Consider the following 25,247-nt stretch of genomic DNA (forward strand, 5'->3'; position numbering starts at 1 on the left):
GCCCCGGCCCAGCGCTTGGCCGCCTCAGCTTCCATCTGCCGGCGCATCCGCTCCCAGCGCTGGGCGCGGCGCGCTCCCTGGGGCAGACGGTGGGAGGCCCGCGCGCTCATAGCCCTGAGTCGCGCCCCGCACAGAAGCACGGGGAGGGAGGGAGAAGATAGTTCAAAGCGCTGAAATCTTTACTAATACTGCACATTTCATCTGTACATAAAGGCAGACGAGGGTAATGAAACGAGTGACTCCTGGGAGCTTTTACATCACCTGGCACTTCTTTGCAAAGTAGAGCAAGCCTCTCAAGTCCAAAATCCCAAAAGTAACAAATATCTTTGCGTCCTGAAAAGAGAGGACGTCCTATTTGCTTTTAACAGAAACTAAGTGCACCGCTCAAGGAATAAGAAATACTACCGTTACACCAAGATATAAAATAAAATCCCTTGAACCCGCATACAGAAAGAGAGCTGTCCACCATGGGAAATCTTGGCCTTGTCTTAGGAGCCCACGCTCCCAAAGAGAAGTCTCTTAGTTAAAATAAGAAAGTCAAATCTATAATTTCCTAAAGGCCACATAAGCAAAACAAAAAATTGAAAACAAAAATTGTAAAACTGGACAGCATCGTCAGAAGGGAGTGATGTTACAACGTCTCTCTGGGTGATATTAGAGGTCATATTTCCAGGAAAGTTTTTAAATAGAAAATAACTATGAAAGACACTAAACCAGTTCTCTGGTTTGGGCTATTTCCTTATCTCTGGAAAGCTCTTTCCACATTTGCTTACTCTAGAACTCTGGAAGCCGTGTCCCTTTGGACTTTAATCCATATTTTCATAGTAAAGGTCAAGAGTTTCTCCCTCTTCTCCTGTCTTAAAGGGATTCACCTCATCGAGGAGGTCCCTAAGGAAATCCATCCAGCCATCTTCCAAATTCGGTCAAAAAAAAAAAAAAGCAACGAAAATAAATCAATCAACCCTACCCCCAATCTCACTTGTAGTTGTCCTGAAAACAGCCTTTGCTCTGAGAGCAAGGAAAGGCAGTATAAAAAACAGTGAGATGCAAATTATTTTAAGGCAATATTGGGGGGGGGGGGGGGGGGTCGGGGGGTGGAAAGGAAGTTCAGGAAAATGTTAATTCAGGCCTCTGCTAAAGCTCATGGCAAAGGCAATTCCTTCCACAAAGCAAAATATAAGAACCCGTTTTGCAAAATCCTCCAAAAGCAAGAAATAAAAGCAGGGGGGAAGGATATTTTAAAATCTTTTAATTACAACAAATAAATTAATTAACAATGCCAGATATCAGGCAATCAAACCACAATCAAACTTCAATCTCAGGGCATTTAGCTATAAACTGTTAGCAGTTGAAAAGTAAACCTTGTGCACACAAAGGCACTGTTTAATTTTCTTCTTGTAAGGGTTCTAAATGAAGACCCCATCACTATGCAGTTAAACGGTATTTCTTGTCCTCCTGAGGTGCTGATCAGTTCTTTATAATGTGAGAAAAGTGGCAGCTCAAAACCCATCAATGGAGCGCCCACAACAAAAGTTCTGAAAAGCTGAATGAATTGGGTTTGTAATTACTGCATCCCATTCCCTGTTCCCCCACCCCTTGCAGCTTATCTCTTATTCATTCACCTTATATTATTGTCAAAGAATCTTACTCTCAAAATCATTCTCTTCCCATTTTACCTGGGGTCTCAGAGGAACTTATGACAGGGCAGAAATGGAACATTCACCCCCCCACTACACCTGGAAAGGTTCATACCCAATAGGTAGAGACAGGAGGAGGGATTATCTTGTACCCTAATTTACTGTGAGACTACTAGAACTCAGTACTCAATCTACAGAATCTTCCATTTTAAAACCTGAATTTTACTGGCAAATGGGAATCTGTATCCTTTCTAAATTCAGAGCCTGCTTGAGTTTCTGAAATTCTGTGACATCTCCACTTAGAAAAGGCAAAGGTTATAAATAAATCTCCTCCCCTCTCTCTCCAAATTGCAAGGCCCTGAAAGACTATGCCAGACATGATGCAGAAATAAGACAACTTATTATGTTCTTGTTTTCTTCCTTTGAAACCTAAAACCAGTAAATAAAATAGAAAAAGAGACTATAACCCCCCTCCCCCTTAATACACATACACATACTCCCAATCCAGGAAAAGATTTTATGAAAAAGTCAGCTTTAGAATGCCAGGGCTCTGTGTGTATTTCAATTCAAGGCACTGCTGATGGAGAAGATTCTCCTGAGATTTCCTACTATAAGAATGTGTCGGTTCTAGAAATAAGTACAGCTATTACAACCAAATCTACTAGCAGACTAAATAATTAATTGAAGCGTTGCTCTTTGACCCTTGAAAAGTCCAGTAGGGACACGTTTATAGTAATAATACCTCCGAATGAGCCCTTGTCAAATATTCATTTAGTGGTTAATGTGAGCCATTTTCCCCTGGGACCATCTGTAATACCCGCTTCCCAGCACTGGCAAGAAACCTTGCTAATCTACTACAGCTCAGCAAAATATTTTAACACTCTTTATTTAAAGTATGGGAGGGGATGCAGGGAGAGAAAAAAACTGCAGAGGGAACAAATAATCTCATCCTTCTGCCCATTTCTATCCTGTGTATAAGGTTAGCAAAACATTAAATTCACCTCTTTCACTGCAAGTTGAATAGTTTTAGTGAGCAGGATAATATCCCAAGGAAGGAACTGAACACTCAACAACTTTAGCACTGGGAGATAATCATCTCTAGGCAAGCTTATGGGTTTACCCCCTTCTTGGAAATCATGTTATAATTAAAATATCATATGTTCAGTATCGATCTAGCCATGAAACTACACATCTTGGGGAACCGTTTAACCCAATCCAATGAGTGATGAAATATGCATCATTTTCCTCAAACGCGGTTTATCAAAAGCATTTATATTTGCAAACAAAATGTTTTTCCATTCATTGGTTAGGACATATGGAGGGTTAGGAGGGAGAACGCAAGTACTCTCCTTTCAGTAGACAGTAACAGTCATTCAAAACTAGTTCAACTTCCCACAATATCACTCTTGCAAAATATTTGAATCTGAGCATTTTGCCAATAAGTTTTTTTCTTTTTCAGTCTGATCCTGTGGGGCTTTTTAAACAGGTTAGTGCAGTGCAATTACTCCAAACCCCAATACATATTTCTAATATATCTTTTTTTTTTTTTAAATATATACACTCTATATAGTTGATTGGCTCAAATTCCGGGAATATTCTACCCACCCCCCAGCAAGATCATTTGGATCTTTATTCAAAGTTTCTTTTATTCGTATGTGTGAGCAAGAACTGGCGAATGTGCTCATTACCACGTGAATAATCTGTATATGCATTACAATGGCTGGCCAGGCCAGGGGAAATTCTTTTAGAGTCTCTGCATTAATTAGGGGGGGAAATGCCTCACTTAGAATTGGGAACTGGCATAATAATTGTCTTTCTCAGTACAATATTACCCTAAAAATGAGGATGAAAAAAGGGAATAAAATAAAAAACCAACACATAAAGCAATCCATATGAAATAAAAAGAGAAAATATGAGGATATCCTCAGCTGAGCCCAGAACTAATATAACAACACCACGAGAGAGAAATACTTTCTTGGAAAACGAGAAGATGCAAACCAACGGGATGAACTAATTTAGTGGCTGCAGCCGATACTTTACTCAAGGGTGAAAGGCGCAGCTGGATTCCAACTTCTCCAAAGTTGTGGCAAGTTCACACAACAAGCCCTTGAAATTGTAGGAAGGAAACCCACGCTCCTAAGGCAGGACTCTAGGTTCCTGGTCCCCTTCGGTAGGGGAAGATGAACGACTTAAGTAGTGAATAAAATAAAAGTCCCCGAGTCGGTCTTACAGATTCTCTGCGCCAAAGCGCGCGGGTTCGCTGCGAAGCTGAAACATCGCTAATTCAAAGACCGTGGCGATTCCCTAACTTTTCCGCTCCCACTGAGGATAACTACAGTCTTTCTTTACCTTTCCTAGGGCAAAAGAAAACAACAAATCCAATCTTGTTTCTCCACCCCCTTTCCCCTCCCCCTACTTCTCTACTACTCTAGTAAAACATGGTTAACAGATCAAAAGCACAATCATCTCTAAATGTGATTAGACCGGACAAAGTAAAATATCTACCTCAGAGTTGATTGTTTTCTTCTTTAATATGGCTGTTGCCTGGCTTCTCTTTTGCTTGTTATCAGCTGCAGAGATTATCCGATTTGGGGCTACAGGCTTGGACCCACGCTGTCAATTTAAGAAATGGAATTCGTGGAGGGAGAGAGAGGAAAAAAGAAAATAAATAATAATAATAAATAGCTGTGATAAGTCGGGGAGTTTTTGCAAGCCGCTCTCTGCTTTCCCTTGTCCCTAAACAGGAAAATGTAGAGAAGAAAGTTTATGAAGTGATGGAACAAAGAAGCAAACCACTTGTTTCTTCTCAGACAATAGCAGGGCCAGAGTAATCTAAACACCCACCCAGCAGATGAGCACTTTGCTTGTCTAGTTTGCAATTATTCCTATACAAGAAGCATCATTTCCCCCTATAACCACGTTTCCAAAGGGCCATTGTGCTGTGAAGAAAACGAAAACAAAACCAGCCAACCTGGTTCTGATTTGGCTCAATACCCCATCTGCTAAGCTACATGAAATTTTTCAGAATTGACTCCTTTCTGGCAACAAGTGGCATAAATCAGTTTAAGTCCCCATCATGCTTATTCATGCTGCTTAGAAAAGGAGGGGGTGGGTTTACAATATATGTCCCTAGTTTCTATTTTGGAAATGACATAAGCATTCCCATTTTTTCGAGAATACTTATTCAATTAATCATCCAGCCATTTATTTGTTGCTGTTAACATTAGCACATGCTACCGGACTAGAATACTAAGGTTTTAGGTACTCTGCGTTCTTGGCTGAGCACAGTATATTCCCCGAGGAGCTGGGTTATAATCACAATGTTATCCAAATAAATGAAAGACTCAAGCATAATTTCAGTGTCCATATTTCAAAAATTTATTTATCTCAAACTGTGCATAATGGAGTAAAAACTTAGGTTGAAAATGTACCTGTTATAAGGATGGTATTAGTTCAAATATATACATGGATTCTCGGCAGACTGATTCAATAATACAGAGCCGAATCTTTAAAATACAACTACGGAAACTAAAAGTGGGAAAACCTTAAAATATCACAATAAATTTACAGAAATATTACAAACCATAAGAAAATATTTCAAACACAGTAATTTCATGTTGGTTTTTCATCTGAACAAAATGGAAAGTTGGGAAACAAAAAAGCTATTATAAATTACCAACGATGTCAACCTGCATGGCCATTTTTGCTTTTAACAGTTAAGTTAAAAAAATTTAGTACAATCTAAAACTTTTGCCCCTTTAGAGACCACGGAGATGGTTTTGCCAGTACTTATTCTAATTTTTTCCTTTTGTACAATTTTTAAACAATTAAAATGCCCAATCTGATTACTTTTCTTCTTTGCACGTTTGCAACTGTCCTAAATTTCAGCTGCAGAATCAAAATTCAGCAAGAAGCCTCTCCTTGAAAAATATTGGCAAATTCTCAGCTTATAAACAATGGACATTTTGATTGCCATGTTTATCTCGATAAATACTGTACAAAAGTTGCTTGCAAATATTAAAACATTTTTTTCGTCGCTTGGAGACTAGCTCTAAATATTATTGGTAAAGACTTTTGCAAACTTTCTGCAAAGCTCCTACCGTATCACTAGAACTTTTAAAAAGTTTTGCGTAGTTTTCTTTCCTCCAGATCTATACAAGGTCCATTCCCTCGCCCTCCCCACCTGCCCACCCCAGGTTTTCTCTGTACAAAAATAGTCCCCCCGAAAGAAGTCCAGGATCTCTCATAAAAGTTTTCTTGCCGGCATCGCGGTTTTTGCGTGAGTGTGGATGGGATTGGCGTTTTCTTTTGCAGCTGTCATTTGCTGTGGATGATTTTTTTTTTTTTTTTTTGAGCGTACCGGGTTTTTCTCCATGCTGTTTCTTGCTGTCCTCCATTTCCCTCTTTTTCTTTGAAAATGTCTCCCCCGCCCCCTCCAGTTCACCGTCCGGCCCTCACATGTGCGAGAGGGGCAGTGTGCCGTTAATGGCCGTGCCGGGCACCGGGCCGCTCTGGTAGTGCTGGGACATGTGAAGTCTGCTGGGGGCGGCGGGCTCCGGCACCTCGGCGCCGGGGAGGTACATGCTGATCATGTCCCGGAGGTCCCCGGCTTGGCAGGGCGCCCTGGAGTGGGAAGAAGAGGTAACCACGGGGGGGCTGGAGCTGGCCTCGGACTTCACCACCGAGCCCATGGAGCCAAGCGCCATGCCAGGGGTGCCCTGCTGAGAATAGGACATGCTGTAGGTGGGCGAGCCGTTCATGTAGGTCTGCGAGCTGGTCATAGAGTTGTACTGCAGGGCGCTCACGTCGTAGCGGTGCATGGGCTGCATCTGAGCGGCGCCGTGCGCGTTGAGGCCCGGGTGTTGCGGGTAGCCCAGCTGGTCCTGCATCATGCTGTAGCTGCCGTTGCTCCAGCCGTTCATGTGCGCGTAGCTGTCCATGCGCTGGTTCACGCCCGCGCCGAGGCCGGCGCCCACCCCGACCCCGCTCGCCATGCTGTTGCCGCCCGGGGCGAGCAGCCCTCCCGGCAGTGTGTACTTATCCTTCTTCATGAGCGTCTTGGTTTTCCGCCGGGGCCGGTATTTATAATCCGGGTGTTCCTTCATGTGCAGCGCTCGCAGCCGCTTGGCCTCGTCGATGAACGGCCGCTTCTCCGTCTCGGACAAAAGTTTCCACTCGGCGCCCAAGCGCTTGCTGATCTCCGAATTGTGCATCTTAGGGTTCTCTTGGGCCATCTTGCGCCGCTGCCCGCGGGACCACACCATGAAGGCGTTCATGGGCCGCTTGACTCGGTCCGGGCTGTTCTTCTGGTTGCCGCCCGCCGCCGCCGCGGTGGAGTTGCCGCCGCCGCCGCCGCCGCCCCCCGAAGTTTGCTGCGGGCCCGGCGGCTTCAGCTCCGTCTCCATCATGTTGTACATGCGGGCGCTGTGCGCGGGCCCGGCCCGCCGGCGGCCGCCGACCCTCGGCCCGGCCGGGACTTTGGGGGGCCCGCGGGCGGGGGGGAGAGGTGGAGGGGAGGCGGGCGGGGGTGTCGGGAGCGCAGGGCTCCGCGAGGAAAATCAGGCGAAGAATAATTTGGGGGAAGAAAAGAAAGAGGCAAACTGGAATCAGGATCAAAAAAGCGCTTCCCTCCTCTTCTGGCCGATCCAGCCGCCGCCGATGATTGTTATTATTATTTTTTGGAAAGGCTTAAGCCTGGGGCTCAAACTTCTCTCCCTTTCTTTCTCTCTCTTCTTCTTTCTCTCAGTCCTAGTCTTAAAGAGGCAGCAAACTACTTTCCCCCTTTTGCAAACACTCTCTTCTCTGCCTTGACAACTCCTGATACTTTTTTGAACAAGTTAATAGACAACCATCCATGTGACGGGGGCTGTCAGGGAATAAATGGGTTTCCAGCGACCAATCAGCGCGCGGCGGCTCCTCCACTCGAGCCCAGCCTTGCCGGCGGGTTTTGCATGAAAGGGGGCGGGGCCTGCCGCGCCGCCAGCCGCGCGGGGGAGGCGGGGGGGAGGAAGGCGCGGGGGGGAGGGAGGGGGAGGCGGCTCCCACAGCCTGCCTGCCAGCCACTGAGAAACCTTTGTATCCCCTCTCGCAGCAACAGGTCACACCACACGCCTTTTCGGAGGAAGTGGGTAAACAGCCCTAAGACTACGATATTTTCTTCTTTAAACTTAATCTTGAATTTACTCTTTTGGTGCGGACTGCTGAAATGAGGAGGGGGGCGCGAGAAGCTGAGGTGGGGGGGTGGGGTAGGGCAGAGAAGGTGGCTCAGTGAGACTGTCCCACTAATATTTCGGGAAACCAGCCGTGCTGGAGTTGGTGTGTCATTGTTCTCCCGCTCCTCCGCACACTTCCCCCAACTCCAGCCGCTCCAGCGCTTCTCCCTAAGCTGGCTTCTCCGCTCGCCCGGCTCGCTCCAAGGGCACCGACACTCTCTCGCCCCCTTCTCACACTGTCCCGACAAGAAGTTCTGTCCTCAAAACCTTCTTGCTTCCACGTAATGTACTCTGTTCCCCGCCCCCCACCCCCACCCCAATAAATCCTGCTCCGACTGTGCGGTTGCCTCCAGAGCTGAGGTCAGACCAGGCCTGTGTGAGCAGCCGAATCCACCCTCTTCCCGGCCCAGCTCAGCCCGCGGGGCAGGAAACCACAGCTTGGTCCTCACCCTAGCCACAGCTCCCACCCATCTTCCTCCACTCAGTCCGTGCAAAATGGGACGTTCGTCCTCTCTCCCCATTCTCCTGAGCTCCCCGCCCCCACCCCACCCCCGCCCCAAGGAGGGATCTCAGTGGAGCGGGGTTCCAAAGGGGGGCTGGGGGAAGAAAAAGATCAACCGAAGGGCCCTGAGAAGTGCAGGCTGTGGGGGAGGGTAGTCTCAACTTCCTGGCATCCCCGGGCACTGCTTGGAGGTGGCTTTTGAGCCGCACTCACAAACTCCCTCCCACGCAGAGTTCCCAGGACTCCAGCAGAACCAGCCCTGGCATTTCCCCCACTGACTTCTACCGCGGTGGCCGCATCGCCCGGGCAGCCTGGGTCTGGGCTGCCCTCGAAGGGGGTTCCGGGCCTGGGAGGCGGGGGTGGTGCTCTCCAGGCACAGGTGCAGGCCAGGCAAGGCAAGAGGAAGGCGACCTGGGCTGGAGAAGGGAGCGAACCCGGCCAGGCCCGGGCTGGAGGAGGATGGGATGGGGGCGGGAGTAGGGGCTCAGGAATCCTGCCCTCCCAGGACCCAAGAGGGTAATTTTAGCCGCTCTCCCATTGTCCCGACGTAAAGATTTCAATAGGTAGGCGCTCAATGCGCAGAGCAATGGCAGCACGTCCGTTACAAATAGGTAGTTTTGTTTCTCTTGTTGTCGCTACACGGAGTCAAACAAAGCCCCGTCTAAGTTTCCTTCCACTCTCTTGTTGGGATCTTTGTGGCTAAAATGCACTTGACTACAAAGCGGGGGTGGGGGTGGGGCGGGGGGGACGGGAGGAGATGGAAAAAAAAAAAAAACCTGATGCCATTTCTTTTTTATAAAGGGCTTAAACCATCAGGGTTACTTATTTTCTTTCTTCTATAACACTCTCTCCGCCTCCCTCCTCCCCTGATCTACCCTTACTCACCCAAAGAAAATGTACTGAATAGTATCTGTCGGCCACGTTCCATTTATTATCTTTACAAAACTGTGCATTGTTTTGTTCCTTACTAACCTTCTTCCCATAACCTACCCCCTACCCCATCCCCCGCTCCAGCTTCCCGATCCCTGCCTTCCCAGGCTTTTCTGTTCTAGTCAAACTCAAGTCTGCTCCCTGGAAACCCAGAAAAGTTGTGGAAAAGTTGCAGACTTTTCTTAGTAAAATATTATTTCCAATCAGCCTCTCCTACCCCTGCAGTTTCTCTTATTAGCACTTAAGTTATGATTAGTTGTAGTTATCAGGAATCCGGGAAGGATGATGCTAGTTCGAAAACTTACACACTCTTCAAAATAAAGCAGAACCTTCTATTTTAAAGTCTTTAATGTTTTCAGTTTATTCGAGGTGTAATATTAAGCTAAACAGAGACCTGGAGTTAGGAAAGAGAAAAGGTTGAGAGGATCTGGGTAACAGAAGGCGGCCACCGGCTTTTCAGCGCGTCTGATTTCAGGGATGTGGCTGGTGCGCCCCCTACTGGTGGATTCACTTTTCCAAGACTATTGCTTTTACCTTTAAAATAAGGTGTTTGGAAATAATTAAAGAAAAAAAAAATGAGGGGGATGGGAGTGAGACCAAACTAATTGCACGTAATCTAAACAAAAGAAAAGTTAACATGTATAAGCTATGAAACCAAATCACAAGAATCGGATTTAATTTGCTTAGCTTAGAAATGTACATATAACCTCGAGATAAGTGGGAGGTTAAACCATGGGAAAAAATAGGTACAAATTATGAGATTCAACATATGAATGAATTGTGATTGTCCAGACGCCATGAAGGGCAGACCAAGCATTCACTTTATGATTGTGTATGCATTGGTCTGCGCTTAATAGCATTATCGGAAAACTAAAAAAAAAAGGTTATGGATAATTAAGTTTGAAGAAAAAAAATACAAGGGGTTGATGTGGATAATGGTGTATATGTATTAAAATAAATACTAATAATGGATGGTTATAGAAGCAAACGTTATTAATCTCTCTCAAGGGTAGTAGTAAGAGGCACAAATTTTTCCTTGGTATGATATATAAAAGCTTTTATACATTCTCAGATGCATGTGTTTGTGCCTGAACTCTATAATAATGCATTTAAGAGGTTAAAGGGGCTGGCTAGGTCTTTTGTTAATTGCTTTTATCATATAAATAAGCTATGGAAATACATTACAATTGTGTTATCATTGGTTGCATTTATTTACAGCTTTATTTTAATTAAGCCTGCTGTACTTATCAAGGCAATAAACTAACTGTGGCTGGCGTTTATGCATAATAATGTGCTATGAAAATAAGATTAAAGAAGATGGTGATAGCAGAAACAATTTTCTCATTAGATTTTTTAGAACATATGCATTAAAAAAATCAGATCACCGGCCACTCTATTTCAATCCAGCACCATCACTGGGCCTAAATATAATAATAACTATAACAATCATAATAGATGACAGAAGCAGCCCGGCTTTAGGCTTCTAACAGACGGCTACAGTACTAATAACAATACACCATTGACTACTGAGGAATCAAAATAAGACTTGGAAGAGGGTGCTTCATCCTCTGAGAATTTAAAATGTTGCCACTGGCACAGTTTATGAAAATGTGAAAGTGCTTAATCTAAAGATAGTGTAACATTTCCCTTCCTTGGGCAGCAAAAAGCTGCACACTTTCAGAGTAAGCTTAGAAATTAAGAATCCTTAATGCCCAGGATATTTTGATTCGATTTTGTTTTATTATAGGCCCCAACTCCAAATCCTTAACTGATTAAGTGTAACTCAGTTTTTTAAAAAAACCTTTTGCATTCATATTTCCCTCCTGAACTCCTGCATCCCTCCTCAAGTGTTGTATCTGAAGCCAACTAACAATTTTGTGGAGATGGGGGACTGTAGACTTATTTTTTCTCCTTAGTGGCAAATAGAGGTTTAACTTGCAGTAATTAGGTGAGAACTAGCCAGGCATCTTACTATTATGATGCTTGTTAAAAAACGCTTCTTTTCTGCATCTGCATTTGAGTGTGTTCCCCTCCTCTCTTAATCTTCTTATGGAAATGAAGGCAAACGGCAGGGAACCTGCAGAGTCTTGGAGAATGTCCTTGTTAACTGGAATTTCTCAGCATTGCTAATTAGCAGAGTTTGACGACCACCAGTATTGGGGGGAAAGCTCTGTTTAACCACTCACAAACCATTCCGAGGAAGAGCAGACTAATTTTATTTTGTAATTAAAATCTGAAAAGGGTCCTATTTGACAGTTAGGGCTATGAGAGTTTTATCTCCCCGTGAAATAATTACTGCCTTGATAACTCAATTTTCTGAAAAATGTCAACTGTGGGTTCCAAAAGTTTTAATTTCATTATGTAAGGAAAAAAAGAGAGAAAAATAGAAGAAAATGTACAGAAAGAATTTCTAATTCTGGAACTGGTTAAATATATTAGGAGTTGGATTTGGCCAAATGAAGGGTTTTTTTTTTCTCTTCTTCTTCTTCCTCTTTTAAATCATATTTCCTTCGAATGCTAACCTTCCAACCAGCTCCAGGGAAAGTGACCATAGCAGTGATCATACTGGAGTGAAAGAGATCATACCAGCAGTATGGGAAGTAAGAGGCGAATACAACTAAAAAGAGAAGTACGGCAACCCAAGGAAAGTTCCTGACTTTAAAAGACAAAAATAAAGGAGGATTTTCGGTGTTTGGGACAACGTTGGTGCAATCTGGTAAGATGAGATTTTATTGACATTTAGCTCCCAACGCAAGAAAAAAGAAAACTGAGAATTATAAAGAAAGGAAACTGGTATAAGTCAATTTTTAAAATGCTTCCTTCCCCCTTCTAAACTGGAAAAAACCTCAGTCACTCCAAACTGGATCATGCCACAAGACTTTCAAAATGATCAACACTTGAGTCTCCAAGATTTATCAAACAAACATAGGTAAATGAAGGTAAAGAAAGAAACGTATTAGAGGATTTTTTTCCTTAAAAAAAGCACCATATATTTCCCCAGAACATCAATACAAAATAGTCTGGAAAAAGTTAGAATACTGAAAGGAAGAGCAAAAATTAGAATAGAATTGTCTTGTTACCAAACTTCATTTGCTTTAGGAAATCCAAGAGGGGGATACTTCAATTTTTATAAAGCAATTTTCAAAATGATAGAAACTTTCACTTGTATTTCTCCCATTTTCTTCCTATTGGCAAAGTTGTCAGGTTTTGGAAGTGTGGAGGATTACTGACAGCAACAGAAACAATAAATGTTTCTAGCTGATACAAAGGACTAGCATATACCTCTATCCCTTTTTATTTACTAAGGCATAGACATGCATGTGGATGCATGATAGAGTGACAATTTTAAATTGCTTAATCATATTTTTTTCTTCTTGTCTGTCTCTTCAGCACCTTGCATTTAATTTTCAGAAGTGGTATTACACATAACAAATGAATAAGGGGATAACAAATGCTATTTCAGTCCAGACCCAATTTCACCAAATAATTTCACTCAAGAGCTGTAAGGACCCTTGAAACCTAAGGAATGCAGGGCTACTCTGCATTCAGTTCCTTTTTATACTCATTTCTTTCATCTAATTCCCACTGATGAAATAAATACATTTTAAAAAGAACTCAATAGTTATAAAACTAAATATATTTCTCCTTTCAAATTACAGCAACAGAGTTATATATAATCACTTGTGTATGTCTTTAGGGTTGTATATAATAATAATCATATTGCTTATAGTATGTATTTGTGTGTGTGTATATATATATATATATATATATATATATACACACACACACATCCCTGTATATTCCAGCTTAAATATTTTCTGGAAAATACTTAACACAATTTCACAATTTCATTTCTATTCCTGAATTATCAAGCAGTTTTAACATAGGATTCAGTCTCTGTACTGCAGCTATTGTGCAGGGAAAATTCAGTGTGGCCATTAAATAATCTAATTATTAAAATAGAAATTCTCTTTTTAAAAAGACAAACTGAAAACTTAAAGGCTGCCATTCTGGGGGAGAATGGATACAGGTATGTGTGTGGCTGAATCCCTTTGCTGTCCACCTGACACTATTACAACATTGTAAATCAGCTATATTCCAATACTACATAAAAAATTTAATTAAAAATAAGTAAATAGCTGCCACCAGTGGTTTTCATTTGCACTGAAAAAAAAAAAGATCCTCTGATTTTGATATTAAATTTAGGAGAAGCAAATGAAAAATAAAAATCAGCATATAGATCACCAAGAACTGCAAATGGCCCAAAAAACACATGGGCCTTTTCCCACCTCTAAATCATTGCTTGTGAGTCTAAATACGTATCTCCCTGATTGACCATACTATCTCATGCAACTAATCATACCAAAGGAACAGGGTTTCCTTAGAATCCTAATTTTCCAGCGACTAGGATTGTTGCCCCCATTTTGGGAAAAAGACGATTGTCTCAAATTTTCCAAATGTGATTATTTCAGTTGACTATGACCACAGCTTTTATGTGAAAAACAAATCTAAGTCCTCCTTAAAGTTTCTCTAGACCATATTAAATGACAGATAAGTAACACCAAAGTGTGGGCTGGGCTCCTCACAGCCTGCACCGGCGGCCCACCAAGCAGAGAGAACATCTTTCCCTTAGCCTGGTCCCTTCCAAGCCACAGTAGTGGGGTTTAATTTCCTTCCTTTTGGAGATCTCATGGTGCACACTGCTCCTGTGTTACCTGCAAAATCCCCTTTCCAGAAGTACAGTCAGGCATAATACAAATTCCCCAAGAGTGACAACTCAACAACCTCACAAGGCAGAGGTATCTGACACCCCAAAAAGCAAGTTGGGGGAAGAAAGATCTGCTTAATTAAGGTATGTGTGAGGGACAGGAACACTATCAAAGGAAAAGGAATTAAGATTTTCACCTGTTTCCATGAAAATACACTGAAAGAAAACCATTAGAACCAACAAATAAACACCATACAATCACCATCAGCTCTAAACAAAACTGTTACCCACTTTTGCTCCAAGATTTGCAGCAACATCTAGCCCTGGAAAGCACTGTAAATGAAAGTGCACACCCATACTGGATGGACTGGCATCTTTAAGGCCTCCCCTCTACATCTGGAGTACTCTCCCCAAAGCTCTTCTGCTCTCAAAAGAAATGTCTGAAGAGTCTGCCTTCCCAGGGGCCCACTTCTGCTCAAGCCCTAGCACCCCTGCTTCCAGACCTGGCTCAGGCTCACATGAAGTTGGGCTTCCAAATCCATCCCAATGGAATTCTCAGATCGCTAGCCTGATAATCTTTAAAGGCTCCTTGGGAGCTGGGGCTCTGACTTTTATCTCCCCTCCCACACTTCTTTCCTTTTTGCAGGCTCTCCTTACTCCTTTTACCTCCCGCCCCACCCCTCTCCTTAATTTGAAGATCATTGACACGATAGGCTGTAATGAGTCCTTCAGAAACTGTTATGATCTACGGTGACAATCTCTGCACCTAATTCACAGATTATTGACAAGCACTGTGGGCTCAGTGGTGTCAAGTTGTACTTGTAGTTTCAACACCCTTCAGCAACCCACATAGCAGCTGGGCCCTGGATTAGGACCCACACTCTGGCAGCACTTATCTGCCCACTGAGTGGTGGAGAGGTGAGTATCTGTCTATACCCCAGCTCCTGCCCAAGCTGGGCTGTACTTTCTCCCTGGTTCCCTGTCTGTCTCAGGGTTGGATCAAATGAACTTAAAGATCTTCAAAGTTTAAAGACAAAGTAAAAGAGCAAACAATAATAAATGAAGGTTCATCCTTATAATCTTGGTTTTAATAATCATTTTCTACACTCCCAAATAGCTACAAAACTCCAAGCCTCATATACTGGCTTTCAGAAGGAGGGTTTGTATTCACCAGGAAAGGTGTGAGAGATGGAGGGGAGAGGGGTCTGAGGACTTGGCACCCAGTGGGCCCAAAGCTAGGCTAGCCCATCCTCCTGGATCGCCCTCAGAAACGGACAAGATTGACTACTTACAAAGCAGGGGGCTCAGCCAACAGACGCGGGCACTGGCGTGGACACTGGGACAAGAGACCAAAAATGCCCGCCCCGCCCCTAAAGGGCACTTTGCTCCTGCAGAGAAAACGCAGCGGGTTGCCAGCGTTGCGGCTTTGCCTGCTACCACGGAGTCAGTTGCTGCCTCCTCCCTAGGCCCCAAAGATGCGAGGCTGCTTTCCTGCTTGCCAGCGTGGGGCGTGAGATTTCTGCAGGGGCTGAGGCCGCCTGAAACCACAGCAATGACACTGTGCTGGGAGAGCTGGGTGGTATTTCCAGGCCTAGGCCACCCACTTGTTCAGTTCTTTTTCCTAAACTTGGGGCTGTGCTTTCTCCCTGGGTCCTGGGAATCTGGGGGCTCATTGCTTGCCCTCTGGCAGCCAGGTGCAGCTCCTTCCCTAGACTTCTCCCAGTAGGTTGGGACCCCCGCGGGGCAGAGGTTGCGAGGGGTGGGGGGGGAGGGGAGCAGGGCGCGCGCGCGCGTGTGTGTGTGTGTGTGTGTGTGAAATCTCGGCCTCTGCTTTTGCAAATTCTACATCACTTCGGAACAGCAAGCATATATCTAGCCCCTTTAGCTGGTCACCTCCAAGATTCTGGTCACCTCCAAGATTCTGCTGGTTTTGGCCTCCCTACGCCTTAGGCAGCCTTGGACCGCGGCTGTCAGAGCTCAGTTTGTCACCTTAAGGAGGTTGGCATGAAAGTTTGCCCAGACTTAATATTTCTGTAATGGGGACTAACTAGCCTTTCAGTGAAGCAAAGGGTGGGGGGGGGGGGGGAAGGGGGGAGGGGAAAGTCTGCTTGCCTGTCTTTTCCATAGAATTCCAGGTAAAAACGGAATAAAAGCCTTGAATCTCTATCTGCCACTGTTTCTGAACTCAAGTATTGAGAAACAGAAACCAAGATTTGATTCTGGAATCAGGGAGAGAAAACATCTCTCCTCTCACCCAACAGCAATTTCCCTGAAAACACAATCTCAGATCTGCTGACTGGGAGGTGAGAACAAAGGTAAGACCAACGTTAAAAACAACTTGTGTAGCCACAGTATTAAATCTTTTAAAAAGTAATTCTATTATGAAAATTAAGCTAGTTTCCTTCAAAAGGCAAACTTCAAGCAAGCAAGCAAGCCTTAAACTTCTTAAGGTTTTTATCTAAAAGTTAGAATTGTAAGTACAGCCCTCAAGAACCATATCACCAAACACCTTGCTGAGATCATGTGTGTTCATTTAGCACACACGTCGTTTCAGTTTGATCTTAAACACCTAAACAAATCCATGTTTCCCCACTGTTTTAAATTCAGAGAATGTGTCATTTTTATAGTTAATCTTTCTGAACGATTTCAAAGTGTACCTTTGCCCTCACTCCCAAACCAAAGAAAAAGTCAAAGCTCTTTCTTACGTAGACAGGTAGTTTTTGAAAGTGTAAAAAAAAAATACTCCTTTTCCCCTAGGATGATTTGGATTCCTAGTCAACGAAAATGCTGAATTCCAAAAGAAAATACTCTTTACCGCCGGCACAGCTTTCCTGGAATCCTACAGCTCCGGGTGGGGGTGGAGGGTGGTGAAGAGAGAGGGAGAGGTATCAGGAACTTGTTTCTTAGAGAATACCTGGAATTTAAGCGCTAGCCGGAAAAGGAAAAGTTTGATCAAGATTGGTCTGGGGGAATGGAAACATTCAAAGAGACTGGCCTTTTAATTACACTCTGAAAATAAATTTTTAAAGGAGCAAGTTATTTCGTTTAGTCAGAGACTCTGTTACTACATGTGAAGGACCTCTTAGGGCAACAAGATGCTGTGGACAACATCAATACAGCACGCAACAGCATCTTCGGTTTTTTTTTTTTTTTTTTTAATGTGTACAGAACGGGAGAGGTAACTTTTGGTTGGTTCTCCACTGCTACAGAGGAAAATCCTCTTTCTCTCTCTCTCTTTTTAAAATCATGCTTCTGTACCTGTTTTACTCTCGCTGAATCTTTAAAGAGAGTACCAAACCCAAACGGGGGACAGGATGTGGCTGCGGGATGTGAGGAGGGAGAATAGATTCGTCTTTTTTATTGAATTAAAATTGTGTTATCTCCTTTTAGTTTTTGTTGAATTAAACTTATATTATCTTTCAAAGATACAAGAACTTGTTTCCTGGTCCCATCTCCTTTTTGGACGGTAATAAAGCGTGTTATCTTTAACCCCAGAGCAAGGTTCTAGCGATTTCCAGGACTGGCGCTGCGCAGCTCCGACTGTGTCCAACAGGGGGCGCTGGGCTCGAACCTGCGCGGCGGCTCAGCGCCGCTTCACATCTGAGCCGGGTTCTAGCCCCTGAAGGCGAGAGCCGCTCACGGGGTCGAGTACAGAGCTTTAGTCTTCGTGGATAAAAAGAGATTAAAGGCTAAATTCTTTTTTGGGGTGTGTGTGTGTGCGCGCGTGCGTGTGTGTGTGTGTGTATGTGTGTGTGTGTGTGGCGGGGGTTTATCAATTTTAACCAACTACGAAAATGTAGAGCTTTTTATCCTTTGATGTTCTATATAAAGAGACTCCTATCGGTGGGGGAATTACATGGTTTCTGAGCCAACACTGCAGCTACAGTGTGAGGGAAATTATTTAATTAAAAATATATTTTTCCATCTGTTCACATGATCTTTTTAGAAGTACTTAAAAAGCTGACACTGATCTCTTTGGCCTGTTCACCCTGCCCCAAGTTTCAAATACTTTAGCTATTTCGAAGGCCCTTCTATTAATTTGAAGGGGGAAAAAGAGACCCAAATATTTAAATCCCCCAAAACAGTTACTCCTCTGCATCCTTTTTTACCCATTTTCTTTCTTTAAATAGGGACTTTTATGTGATTGACACATTTCACGTTGCCTATTCTGCAAAGCCATGTATAAATGACAAGAAGCGACTCTAAAAAATTTTTTTTTGATGTTGGACTACATAACACCCAAGTGTAAGATGAAATCTAAATAAAATTGTAATCCACCCACCCCCACCCTAACTTAAAAAAAAAAAAAAAAACCTTCACCTGTATTTAAATAGCGTGTCTTTAATTACAGCAGTTGGGGATGCATGAGGCTGAAATGAAATTAGCAGTCATTACCAGTCCTTTAACTCTGTGGTGCTTTTGATCAGCACTAAATTAGCTTTCCAGTCCTAACAAAGACTCTACAGCAAGCAGTGGGCTGTAAATAAGACAGCGCGACCTGCCCTCAACACCTTTTCTCTTGTCAATCATAGTTCTATCATTCAGCCCAAGATTAACCTTTATCTACCAAATTTAGAAAAAAAAAAAAAGGAAAAAAGCAACGAAAGAAAGAAGAAAAAGAAAAAGGAGGCGGGAAGGAAAGCCCTCTTACCACCGCATGTCGAAATAACAGAGGTTCCTAAGAGACCCCTTAAAATTGTATTATAATGAACCTATGTCAGAATCTGCAATTTCCAAATCTTCCCTCCTCACCCCAGCCCGCTGCATTTCTCCAGTGTAGTAAGAGAGTCAGAATGTTGTTCAGGTGGGAAAGAAATCTTTTCCCCCGAATTACTAATTGGGCATGGGCCACCCTCCATAAGTCAGTTTGCCATTAGCCTCTCCTTTTCTATTACTCTTAACAAAATTTTGGAAGAGGACGAATGTTTGAGGAAAATATACTGATAATTTTAAGGCACGTACATAAGTTTCCAGGATGAAAACAATTAATTTATACAAGTAGTCTACAGTTTCTAAGTCTGCGGGGAGTGGTGGGGGGGGGGCGGGGGGGGGGGGAAGCCCACCAACGGTAACGACAAAACCCAGCTGCTTTTCTGTGTAGACTTGAGAAAGTAAAACGTTGGTTTAAATTGCCATTAGAGGGCACCAGAGAGCAAGCCCTATCACCCCTTCGCACAACTTCCCACAGAAGCCCTCCTAGCTTCCAGCTTCGCCATGCTCTGTAATTCCTTCTCTCAGGTAATATTTCCGGCTTATCCTGCCCTCTTGCTTTTCTAGCCTCCTCAGTGTCAATCTCTCATAAAGAACAAGGTGTCGCCATGTCCTTTTCCTTCTCTTTTCACACCCTTCCCCTCAGCCACCACCAAAATAGTAAGATGCCAGATAAAACAGCAGCAGCCCCTTAATGATATATACCTTTTGACGCAAATCACTCGTTCTACTCTGTGTAATCTAGGTATGGAGAAGGTTCTTTGTAGAGATGAAATGTTAGAATTTAATATTTTTGAAATGGAAGCCTGAATTGTTCATTTCTGCATTTCTCTCTGGGGGCTCACAGATTTCTTCATTTTCATAGAAAAGGAAACACACACCAGGGAAGGCAACTGATTATGTTCAGTGCTAAAACTGCTCAGAAGAGAATAAAATAATGTCATTTCATTTCTGCATTTGTTAAAGAAATCAAAATTAGTGTTTAATTCCAAAAGTTAACGCTTTCAGACTTAAATCTGTATAAAATGACTGCCACACAGAGTGTATTTCCAGATCTCTTAAAGGTCAAAAAAAAAAAAAAAAAATAGAATGAGAGGAAGAGTGAGTTGGGGGGGGTGGGCGGAGAGGAGGGAGCTAGCAGTGAATGTCAAAGTTGGGTTGCAAGCTACTTACATGTCCATGCCAGATCAGGGTGTTGTCTTGTAGCAGTTTGATTGGCAGGTAAAAAAGCAAAAGAACGTGAGGGCTCCCTGAGCCTCTTGTCAGCCCAAGCTTGATCACTTCTCACCGGACAGAACGAGTTGAAGGAGCTTGCAATTCTCCTCTCGTCCTCCATCCAAGGCACCATGAATCCATTTCGGCTTTTCTTCCCCCCAGTCTCTCCATCAGCCCTCCTGCCTTCACCCGCTTCGCCTTACACCAGCCTCCAAGACCTAGCCTAGCTTTGCCACTGCAATCCCCTGCAACAAGAAAAATCGTTTATGGCTTAAAACCCCAAATGGCTGATTTTTTAAAAGAGAGAGAGAGAGAGGGAGAGGGAGAGAGAGAGGAGAGAGAGGGTGAGGGGGAGAGAGAGGGGGAGCGAGAAGAATGCACCCAGAGAACAACAAAAAAGTCAGTTATCCTAACACTGCTCTATCCCCCCACCGTACAGAAGAAGAATAAAAAAAAAAAGCTTTATGTTTTTTCAGTGGGTATTCAAAGATAATTTGATGCCATTGTTTCTGCTACAGATGGTTCTTTTAAATACAATAACACGGCTCTTTGTGCAGGCTACCCACAATAAAAATCGAAAGCGTTCCCCTGAATAACCATTTTGTTCTCTCTTGTATGGGGCCAACAAAAGATGCCGTGAGGTAATGGGTTCTGTTTATTGAAGCCATAGAATAGGGGTTTGATAAAGATTTTTTTAAAGCAGAAGACCTTGCAAGGTCGGGCTGATCTCTTCATATTTTTTATTAAAATATTTGTCCAATAGATTATTCCTTGGTGCAGCTGCAGGTTTCCTCCTCGATTCTTAATCAGCCCAAACATCTGTCTCTTTGAGGAAGCTTTAAAAAAAAATCTGCAATTGTATCAATGGTGCAGTAACCTTATCAAATCTTGAGTTTTTAGGCTCAGTGCAGGCAAAGGCAATGGAGTTTCAATTCTGTTTCGTTCTGATGGGGTGAGGTGGAGGGTTGGGGGAAGAGGAAACACACCAGCCCCAGACAGAGTAACTGTGGGGGGTGGGGGGGAAACAGGCTTTCCTCCCTGCCAACCCCCACCCCCTGTTGGCCATGCATAACTGCACAAGCCAGACACACAGATCACTGAGGACTTGAGATGTGTCTGCTGATCTCTGCAAGCTCCACCCGTGCGTGCATGTTGGACAGGGGTTAGGCATGTTTTCCTACTATGCTTCCCTTCTTCTCTAGGTAGATCTCCAATCACAGAAAACCTAGGATGGGATCCCAGGGGGAGGACTAGAACAAACTAGAGGTTAGTCTTTAGTACCCAAAGGGTCCTACTCTTGGCTCTCTTTCATTTACTATTAGTTAGCTTAGACTCATGGATTGCTATCCTGCAAGGGGACTGTTGGCCACAGCCCTCCTGCTACAGTGCCCCATGCCCTCAGGGTTCTTATAACCACCCTGCTTCCCCCTTGGTTCCACAGAGAACATCTGCTTCCCCTCACAGGGGGAGCCCTGACACCTAGACTCAGCTGAGGTCTGTATCAACTTTGAGCCCTGAACCCTAAGGCAATGAGGGTGCTGCAGGAGAAGTGCAGAAGATGGCTAAATTCCTCTACCTTTCTACAGGAATTAATGCCAGGGCTCTCTGGGCCTCCAATAGTCCAAAGTGACAGTAACCCACTTTCATGACTTCTGTTCTGTGTATTGTCACTTGTGGAAAGACAACAGTCTGGGGAAATGGCTTTAGTCTTAAAAACAAGTTTTCATTGGCTTCTCTTGCCCCCTTCATCATTCAGTCCTCCCTTTCTTCCCACAAACCATTCAAAATAAAAGATGAATACTCAAATGAATGTCTTGACAGAACTGATCTTAGCTTCTACTTTCCCTTTTGGAAACTGTAATGTTATTTGTTTACAACTGGTCTGAAATAATCTAATAAGGAATTCTTGGGGCTATTACTTAGACACTAATTAAAGCCTTTCCTGCAAAACTTGAAAAACACAAACAATAAAACAGAAAATTAAACAGTATTCCACATGGCTGTTTCTCAAAAATTCATTTTGTGTCTCAGGATGAACACCTTAATATCAGTTTGAAAGGAATGAAAGTTAAGGCAATACTAAAAAGTTATGTACCTCTCTGCATGCTCTGGATCAAGAAAAATGTGCCTGTATAAGTGTATTTTGGTGAAGCAAGCAAGTGGAGAGTGTAAATCAAGAGCAACCTTTAATAGAATAGGCTGAGGAGTGTTACTTTCCTCACCAGGGGAAAGGTGTGTGTGTGGGGGGGGCATTATGCAAAACTGAAAGTCAATAGTAGAAACACCTCCTCCAACTAAGGTGGAGTGGGAGAGGGCAAATGTAAAATGTTTATTCCAGGGTTTCATAACTTTGCACTACAAAAGTAATCCACTGAAATAAAGGAATGATCTCTTCCTGCTTCCCCTGTCCTATTTTTTTTGAATGTCAAAATTTATAAAGGAGGTCCCAACCTGCTGAAAGCTATTTTCCTTTCCATAATGAACTGAAAGAAGATTCTGAACTGCTTGTCCTTTTTCCAACAAGGGAGGGGTTTGGGACTGAATGTGTCTGTAGGCTAGGAAGGCATCAGTGAGTACCCTGAGGTGTCTAAAGAGTGAGTAAACCTTACATATTTTATCAACTAATCTATTCAATCCCAGTCAAAAGGAAGTTTAAAATCTCTCAGGTGGCCTCACTCTCTCTCTGGTTAAGGATAGGAGGACAGTTTTGTAGGTAAGCCTCCAAAATTTGTCTAAAAAGCTGTAATGCAATTCATTCTATCTGACATGTGAGGAGACTTCAGCCTATGACTAAAATGTGGAGTGGGTGATGATGAAGGGAAAGTGACTAACTGCTTTAGTAGGTGAGGGAATCAAGAACCAGCTGCCTTCAATTGGAAAACTGCTTAAAAAAAAAAAAAACAAAAAGCAAAATAACCTTTCTGTATCCACAAACTAATTTGACTGGTCAGCTCCCCTCTCGTTGGAGCAAGCACACACCACAAAAACGACTCTTAAATTACAGGGCCGGCTTTCTGACGGGGGGGAGGGGGTGGGGAATACGTGTGCACTATATAGGGGCGTTTATAGGTGCCTCTGAATCGGAAACTTCACTGTTCAAAAGTGCTTTGGGGCCAAATGAGCTCTCCAACTCTACAAGCAGAAAGCCCTACTGGGGATATGTGGAGGGGGGATATTCCACCCCCACCACCAGACTAGGCTGCATTCAAGAAAGACTCAGATTGAGGGAGGGAGGGAGGAAAGGAAAGAAGAAAAAAAAAAAAAAAAAAAGGAAGGAAGGGAAGGAAGAAAGGAGGAAAGAGAAGAGATTTTTTAAAAAGAGAGGATTTAATTGGACTTAGTGGCAGAGGGGATTAGCAAGAGGGGCACTTGTGACCTGGTTTTAAATTGGCGAGTGCTTTTTAGAAGAAAACACTGTACGCAAGATCAGGGTCTGGGTGTTCCAGCGAACTGATGACCATACAAATCACGAGTTTCACAGGGATGACATAGTGTCATGCTTTAGCCATGAGCTATCGTGGAAACTAGCCTCCCTCTCGTAGGCAATCCATCATTCACTAACTGGCCGCTCCACCATTCCACACGGAAAGAAGTCGGACTCGGAGCCTCCGGCGCGGGCTGGGTCTGGGAACCCTCTGCGGGCGCGGGTGCGCGGGCGGGCGACCGAGTGCCGGCCAAGCGGGGCTCGGATGGGAGCGGCCCGCGCCAGATCCGAGGGCGATTGCCTCTCCAGCCTGCGGAGGGTACGGCCGCGAGTGCCTCCAAATCACTAGGGGACTCTGAACGTGTTGCTCCCGTCAACTCGCTCAACATGATTCATTTATTCACTTAGATAAACCACCACCGCCACACCAACCTGCCACTTGATGCGCACTTAAAAGGACAGGGGAGCGCGGGCCAGGCAGACCCTCCGCCGGACAGGACTCGGGGAGAAACGTGTTTTAAAATCCAAGCTCTTGAGCTTCTAACCAGGGAGCGCGCGCGAGTGTGTGAAGAGGCTGAGAACCTCGGTTTTCAGAGACTCTAGAATAAACTTCTCGCCCCCCTCTCCTCCCGAGGACAGTCGGGACTGTGGGTGATCGAGTCTCATTGGGTCGGGTCGGCCTTCTAAGTTGGCGGGGCCCTGCGGGACCGGTCTGCTTGACCCGACCGCGCTCGCATTGGAGAGCCGAGGCTCGATCGGTCTGCCGGGCTGCATAACCCCCGCCCCGCAGCAGCGGCGTCCCTCGCGCGCCGCCGCGTTTCCCGCGCTCTCGGCCCGTACTTCCCGGCGCGGCCTACAAGGCCCCGCGCGGCCCCGCCTCCGGGTCCCGCTCGGTCTCCGGCTGCGAGAGGGAAGGCGGAGGTTATCCGCCGAGGGACAAGCGGCGCGGACCGAGTAAGTGGAAGCTTGAGTCCCGGGTCGCCTGCAGGCCTGCTTTCCAGGCCACCCTTTCCCACTCTGGTCGCCCCGAGGCGCGGACGGGCGCGCCTGCCTCCCGGACTCGAGACTCAAGTGTGTTGAGACTCGCTCGTATACTCGAGTGCACTGTATGGTGGGTTTGGTTCTATTCCCACTACGCCGCGTGTGGAGGCCGAGCCCGGCACAGCCCAGGAAGAGTGGAGAGCGTGGTGTCCTCCCCGGGGCTGGGTTGTGGGCATCTCGACGGCTCGAGGGATTCAGGGACGTTTAGTCGGGAGAGGAGGGCAGACCCTCCCAGGGGAGGCGGCTCGCGGGTCCGCGGCCACTACTTGGGAGGCCCAGGTGAGAAGCCGAGGCTGCAGGCTCCAAGGCGGCCTCTTTCCTCGCTGGTCACATGCGAGGCGTGGTCTTCCTCCCCACTAGTGTTCAAACTTCTGGAACTCTCTGAGGATCCCCCAGTCTTTGTTTTACGTTAAGAAGGGACTAAGAAGGATGTGTTTTTGTAATTAAGAGGCAAGTTGGGAGGTAGGAGTAAGGCCTGTTGAGTAGCATTCATCAATGGCCTCCTTAAACTTTCTTGAGATACATGAAATTATTCATGCAATCGTATGTTCTGTGTTTATGTGTTAGCACTTAAAAGTGTTGAACATTGAAGATATGCCACACATCTGTGACTTTTGAAAAAACTTTCTTTATCAGTTTTAGAGTTTCAGTAAATGGAAATGTCTCTGGTCTTTCAACCTCTGAGGGTAGTGGAATATTTGTTTTGTGTCCCTTTGGCATAGTCATACTAGTACTATGCTCCCAAAATAAAGTAATTTGCGTTTTAGTTCAAATAGTATCACCATCTACTGGACTTCAAGAATGACAATAAACTGAGGATATTCTCCACACATATACCTTATTCAGTAATGTAACTACCAGTATGCAG

At 44.5% G+C, this 25,247-nt stretch overlaps 2 protein-coding genes and 1 long non-coding RNA gene across 8 annotated transcripts in view; 1 reads left to right on the forward strand and 2 right to left on the reverse strand.

Annotated features, from left to right (window-relative positions):
* The window catches only part of LOC113891754, a 619,131-nt gene that overhangs the window by 24,698 nt on the left and 569,186 nt on the right, over positions 1 to 25,247 (reverse strand). For 3 of the 5 annotated variants that reach the window (XM_027540236.1, XM_027540219.1, XM_027540227.1), the window contains exon 3: positions 4,143 to 4,250. In XM_027540236.1, coding sequence (XP_027396037.1) covers positions 4,143 to 4,250 — 108 coding nt within the window. Of the gene's footprint in view, positions 1 to 4,142; positions 4,251 to 19,872; positions 20,358 to 25,247 lie in introns of those variants that run through there. The other 2 variants (XR_003510879.1, XR_003510880.1) reach the window with 1 other exon arrangement.
* On the reverse strand, positions 5,615 to 7,549 carry SOX2 (SRY-box 2). The gene has a single exon (XM_027540211.1). It carries the CDS (start codon positions 7,052 to 7,054, stop codon positions 6,092 to 6,094), a length of 963 nt encoding a protein of 320 aa, XP_027396012.1. The 5' UTR covers positions 7,055 to 7,549; the 3' UTR covers positions 5,615 to 6,091.
* LOC113891774 overlaps positions 23,899 to 25,247 on the forward strand; it is a 182,723-nt gene continuing 181,374 nt past the window's right edge. Inside the window, exon 1 of one of the 2 annotated variants that reach the window (XR_003510882.1) lies at positions 23,899 to 24,292. This is a non-coding gene — a long non-coding RNA (uncharacterized LOC113891774). The remainder of the gene's footprint in view (positions 24,293 to 25,247) is intronic. The other variant, XR_003510883.1, reaches the window with a different exon arrangement.

This window comes from Bos indicus x Bos taurus, chromosome 1, assembly GCF_003369695.1.
Source record: "Bos indicus x Bos taurus breed Angus x Brahman F1 hybrid chromosome 1, Bos_hybrid_MaternalHap_v2.0, whole genome shotgun sequence".
Lineage (NCBI taxonomy): Eukaryota > Metazoa > Chordata > Mammalia > Artiodactyla > Bovidae > Bos > Bos indicus x Bos taurus.

Bases quoted from the DNA above. Each gene is read 5' to 3' on its own strand.
- SOX2 (XM_027540211.1), bottom strand. From the start codon at position 7,054: ATGTACAACATGATGGAGACGGAGCTGAAGCCGCCGGGCCCGCAGCAA.